This window comes from Myotis davidii, unplaced genomic scaffold, assembly GCF_000327345.1.
Source record: "Myotis davidii unplaced genomic scaffold, ASM32734v1 scaffold534, whole genome shotgun sequence".
NCBI lineage: Eukaryota > Metazoa > Chordata > Mammalia > Chiroptera > Vespertilionidae > Myotis > Myotis davidii.
Genome location: NW_006286678.1, coordinates 1,631,894 through 1,637,568, shown reverse-complemented (window position 1 = coordinate 1,637,568; position 5,675 = coordinate 1,631,894). Strand labels below are relative to the sequence as shown.

General features: G+C 40.4%; 1 protein-coding gene across 1 annotated transcript in view; it reads left to right on the top strand.

The window, feature by feature from the left end:
- Positions 1-5,675, top strand: part of NR4A3 (nuclear receptor subfamily 4 group A member 3) — a 30,145-nt gene that overhangs the window by 2,988 nt on the left and 21,482 nt on the right. The window contains exons 4-6 of the mRNA XM_006758602.2: positions 7-138; positions 3,799-3,928; positions 4,382-4,554. Of these exons, the coding sequence (XP_006758665.1) occupies positions 7-138; positions 3,799-3,928; positions 4,382-4,554 (435 nt within the window). The remainder of the gene's footprint in view (positions 1-6; positions 139-3,798; positions 3,929-4,381; positions 4,555-5,675) is intronic.

Here is a 5,675-nt window from a genome sequence, read left to right as displayed (position 1 = left end):
GGGGAGAGCCCCAGCCTGCCGTCGCCGCCCATCCGGAGCTCCTCCTCGGGCGAGGGCACCTGCGCCGTGTGCGGGGACAACGCTGCCTGCCAGCACTACGGCGTTCGCACCTGCGAGGGCTGCAAGGGCTTCTTCAAGGTGAGCGCACGCCTCCTCCCGGCGCCCTTCCCTCCGCAGCCAGCCTCCTCAGCCACCCGCTCAAGTGAGCAGATAAGTGGGTCCTTCCCGATTTGAGAGGTATCATTGTTGGACTCTGCGTTCCTGTAGCCTAGCACCTTCACGTCCATGTTCTCAGGGTGTCTGACCTTGAAGTTCATTACAGGAGGCCGCCCCAGATGGATTGGAGGAGCTGTGAACTTCCTGACGTGGCATTATCTTATGATCATTTTTCTGGGGGAAGCTTTCAGCAGATTCTCAAAGGGATCTGTGATCTCCAACGTGCAAAAAACCTAATTGCATTTCTCCCCTGTCCATCCCGAGGAGAAGGGTTTGTGTGCCAGGCCGTGGACATTTGTATCTCATGTCGTCTTCATAGTAAGAGCTAGGACTGTTGAATCAGAGAGACCTGAGACTGGATTCTGGCCGCTTACTAGCTGTTTTTTATTAAATGTCTTGAAGGTAGATCTTAATTATCCATGTTTCATAAGTGAGGCGATGGAGACTTGGAAAGGTTATTCAACTGCCCAGGACACACACTCAGAGAGGGAGAGGGAGACAGGATGCCAGCTCATGTTTGCATGACCCCAAAGTGCACATGGCCTTCACACCTCTGCAGCTGTAGAACAGGCCACTGACTAGATGCAGTTTGGGACAGCCCCCTTCATAGAAGAGAGGAGCTGGGGTTTCACCAATTCACTCCACCCCTGAGCCACACACAATGCCAGGTGTGGAAGTTGTTCATGATCTCATATAGACCCAAACGAGAATTCTACAGGAGGGTCTTCAGCCTCCACCTATGTTACCCATGAGGAAGCTGAAGCCCAGAGAAGTGAAGTCTCGGGTAGCCTGTAAACAGTGATTTATCCGCATGTGGTGACTCTTGAGTTCGGTGCTCTTTATAACACTCAGGGGAAAGAGGCCTTGTCCTCTTGCTGCTCTGTTTTTGCTATTGACTCCCTGGCTTCTTCAGACAGTTAATTCTGTGCCACTTTCCCCAATCCCCACTCCCCTGGCCGTTATCTCAGGCATCTGCAAACCCACAAATGGTCTCCCACAATAATCACTCCCTAGCCTACATGCTGGGCAGGGTGGAGGAAAAGGGGAAGCTGGATGCTGATTGGGTAATAGGATTTAGGAGGCCAACAGGATGTATCTGGGAGCAGGCGGGACTAGGAGAACACTCAAATAGGAGGCCTTGATCTGCCACCTACCAATTGTATGACATTGGGCATGATACTTCTTTCTAGGCCTCAGTTTCCCTATCAGGTGAATAAAATCCAGAGAAGGGCTGTGAGAATTAAATGGGATAAAACAATTATGAAAGCATTTTATAAACTTTCAAGGGCCATAAAAAACAATAGTTCATTATAAGTCAAAACTACCAAGTATTTGAAAAATGCACGTGTTTGTGTATTGGTTATCCTACCCACAAGCAACGGTTACTTTTGATCTGGGAGTAGAAATCATGTGATTAATTACATTCTGCAGAAAAGCGAGAAAAGGCGTATGGAAAGACTTTGCAGCCATACCGAAGGCATGTACAGGATTATGATATTTTAAATATAGAGCCCCAGGTTAGCCCTTTTTTAGTCTTAACTACTCAAGTTTTACCAGGGCTGCTTTCAAGGAACTGCATTCCTTTCACAAATTGATTTTTACATCATTTCAGTGGAAATGCTGAAGGAGGGTGAAACAGGTAGCCAAAAAAGGGAAAAGGAAGAAAAACAATTAAGAGAAATGCAAGTAACTTCAAATATAACCATCCCTGAATAATTGAGAGTTGACCAAAATACAGGAGTCGTAATACATCCCGTCTAGAAATGTCAATTAAGTGTTCCCCAACAGGGTTCCTTTTCTGCAGCAATCCCTTGAAAACAAATCTATATTTGAAAGGGCGGGGGGTAGGATGGGAGAGAACCATCCCACAGATCTGTTAATTAAGGGAATGGGAGCAGGTTTTACCCAGTGGCTTTCTACCATTAAATTGAATTCTTTAAAAATGTGACATGAAATGCAGTTAATGATGGAATTCAGTGATTGAACTGTAACGATCTCTCCTTGTCCTTAAACTGTGCAGGCACACATGACTGTGGGAAAGGTTTCAGGTTATTGGAAAAATGTATACCTGGAGCAAAATGCCGCCAAGCACTCAAATTGGCATATAACCTTGAGGACAATGGCAAGAAATAGGGTTTTAGAAATTACTGCATGTTCGATGAAGAGAACTTCATTCAGGAGGCACCAGTTTCCTACCCGTAAAGAGTGCTGAGAATTTAAATGCTGGAAACTGAGAAGCATGTTTGTGTTTTTGGAATTTTTACATTTTAAACTAATATCACCTACAAATGTAGTCGATGTTTCTAGCTCTCTATCCCTCTCCCCTCCTCTCTGTAAAAATGTATCTGGCTTTGTTAGATTTTTTTAAGTTTTATGTAAGCAAAATGATCTCCTAAAGTGAAATTAAAAGATGATAGGGTGAATACTGGTAAATGAGGGCTGAGAATTGCTGAAAGTAAAGATTGAAAATAAGCCTAGAATTTTGGGCAAGAAATAGATTACCAACCCCAAATTACCCAGATTTCTTTTCTTTTTTTAGGCTTATCAAATAAATTTCAACTTTCTGCTCTATTTGGAATTATATAGATTCAGGTAATTTCTGAATGATTTTACCCCAAGTGGTAAATACCCACTTCCACACACACGCTTTTTGTGGGGTTTTTTAAAAAGCCTCCCTTGTATTTGGAGCATAAAATTATGCTCAATTATTTCTCCATGTGCCATTTTTAAATTACATGTGATTCTGACGAATACAGCATTATTTTATATCCAAGTCCAAGTTTTATGAAGTAGGTTTTACAATATGGCTATTTTGATGTCTATGTCAATAGTCATTTATGAAATAACCAATCAATAGGAATTTTAATTGAAAATATATGGCTCTCATATTCCTTTCTTTCTCATTCCTTTTTGTTTTGGTTTTTCTTTATTCCTTTCTCGGATGTGATAGTGGTTTTTAGTGTCCAATTTTAAGATTTTAATTTTAAATATAAAAGAATGGCCATCTACCTTTTTAAAGATAAAGTACAACGGCTGATTACGGGATATTTTTTGGGCATTTAAACATTATTTCCTATATACTTTAACTAGACAAGTCCTGATTTTTGCTTTTTATGATTTCATCTCTATTGGGAAACAAAGCCAGTTACTGTAATATTTGACTTACAAAAGTGATAGCCAACAAAGTACATCCCAGATAATTTTGATTTTATTTTAATAAGGTCAGCAATAATCAGGGGAGTGGAACAAGTAGAAAATTGTTCCCAGAGGGATATTAAAAGTGGAGATAATCTAATCCTCCGAGGTATGATATGTTGACCTGGTAATTTCAGATATGATTTTATCATTCACACTGGGATGTCTCCTGAGACTTGCTTCAGAACAATCTGAGATGATTTTCATTGTCAGCAGCTAACACTAATAAAATTGTTTTTCCTGCAGGCTAGCGTGTTAGGAAATTAAATTTATCTAATTATACGAATTGCACTGTCGCTTTTCACGTTGTAATTAAAATACATCTTGTCAGGTTCTACCTCTTTCCAGAAACTATTAGTTGACTATCTCTGTATTGTATTTTCTCAGAGAACGGTGCAGAAAAATGCAAAATATGTTTGCCTGGCAAATAAAAACTGCCCTGTAGACAAGAGACGTCGAAACCGATGTCAGTACTGTCGTTTTCAGAAGTGTCTCAGTGTTGGGATGGTTAAAGAAGGTATGAATATAATGCTTTTTATCCAACTTGTTTATATGTGTTCTCAGATATCACTGAAAAAAAATGCTAATATTTACATTAGAATGGTCAGTTTTCCTTTCCTTCCAAAGTTTCGTTGTTACAGGGTATGTTTACATTTAAAAATAGCTGAGGACTACTTTTCAATTCTAATTTCTCAAAATCAATAGAGAGCTTGTGTACATACATCTCTGCTCTATTTAAGAAGGAGACTTTTAGGACTAATTCATTACCAAATATAAGTATGGAGTGGCTCCTATGCTGCTGGTTTCAACTCTCATTGAATCGTTGTGTGAATACTATTCCAAACTTATTGCCACTTTTAAATGGTTGGTCTCATTAATGATTGCTCAACTGTTTTAATTCCTTTTTGTGATTTATGGCTATTCATGAATATCTTTGAAGACAGTCTTTCTCTTTTTCCCTTGCCATCAGTTGTCCGCACAGATAGTCTGAAGGGGAGGAGAGGTCGGCTGCCTTCAAAACCAAAGAGCCCATTACAGCAGGAACCTTCCCAGCCCTCTCCACCTTCTCCTCCGAGCTGTATGATGAATGCCCTCGTCCGAGCTTTAACAGACTCAACGCCCAGAGAACTTGATTATTCCAGAGTAAGTTTTATAATGTCCTGCTTTTGAGTGAATGATCAGGGTCTCTACTCATGATACTAGCAATAAGAGTTGATTGATTGACTTTGTGCCTGCCAGTGTGCTAAACAGTTTTCATACCTTTTCTATATTTCTCACTTCATTTTGAAATTCCAGTGCATCCATTGAACCAAGTAATTTTGCCTTACTGGGTCTCTGAATCCCGTAACAAATGGTCTTGACAGTGCTGCATCTGTCATACCCATTGTTGCAGGATTCCTGGTGGTTGTGCCAATGAAAATCTGCACAGGTGAATTACAATTTGCAGATTTCTTTCATGGTTTAGACAAAGTGACTGCTGGTTTTTTCATATTGTGGTCAAACCTTCTGGGTGAGCTTTAAGTTATCCTTAAGCAGTTTACCCAACTGCAATGGCATTGATTGATCTGCTGCTTATTCGAGGGATTAGACCATTGATAGAGAGGAGCAAGCTCTGGCCTTGACATCAGGAGGACTGGGATGGAACACCACTTCTGCTGCTTCCTAGCTGTGTCACCTGGCTCATGCCCTTGGCTTTTTCATCCCTACAGTGGACATGATTACAATATTTAACCTCAGAGGGATGTTTTGATCACCAGCCACACAGGAAAGATGGTTGAGAAAACATTTGAAGACCATAAATGATTACCACTATTGTTATTTTAGTCAACCAAAATATCTCAACGTTTCTATTTCATATGGATGTACTAAAATGTCATCAGTTTGAATTCTGAAAATTGCCATAAATTTAGATAACAAAGAGAACCACCACAAGAAAGGATTTTCTAAGCTAATGTATAAATATGACTTTAAGGCAGCTTTTTAAAAGACTTGGAAAAGTAAACTTCTAGTAAGACTGAATCTCACCAAAGATGGGAAGGAAGAAAAAAAGATCATAATTATTGGGCAATTTCTGCATGCTAGACATTGTGGTTCATTGTCTCATTTTAACCACTTAAAGAATCATGAACTGTAGGGATAGTTACCCTCACTCTAAGACAAGAAAACTGAGAAACACAGTTTGCATACAAATCAAAGAGAGACCAGTCCAGGGATCCCCAATTGGTTGGTCTGGCTTGGCAGCTCCTACCAGATTTCCCTGCCCA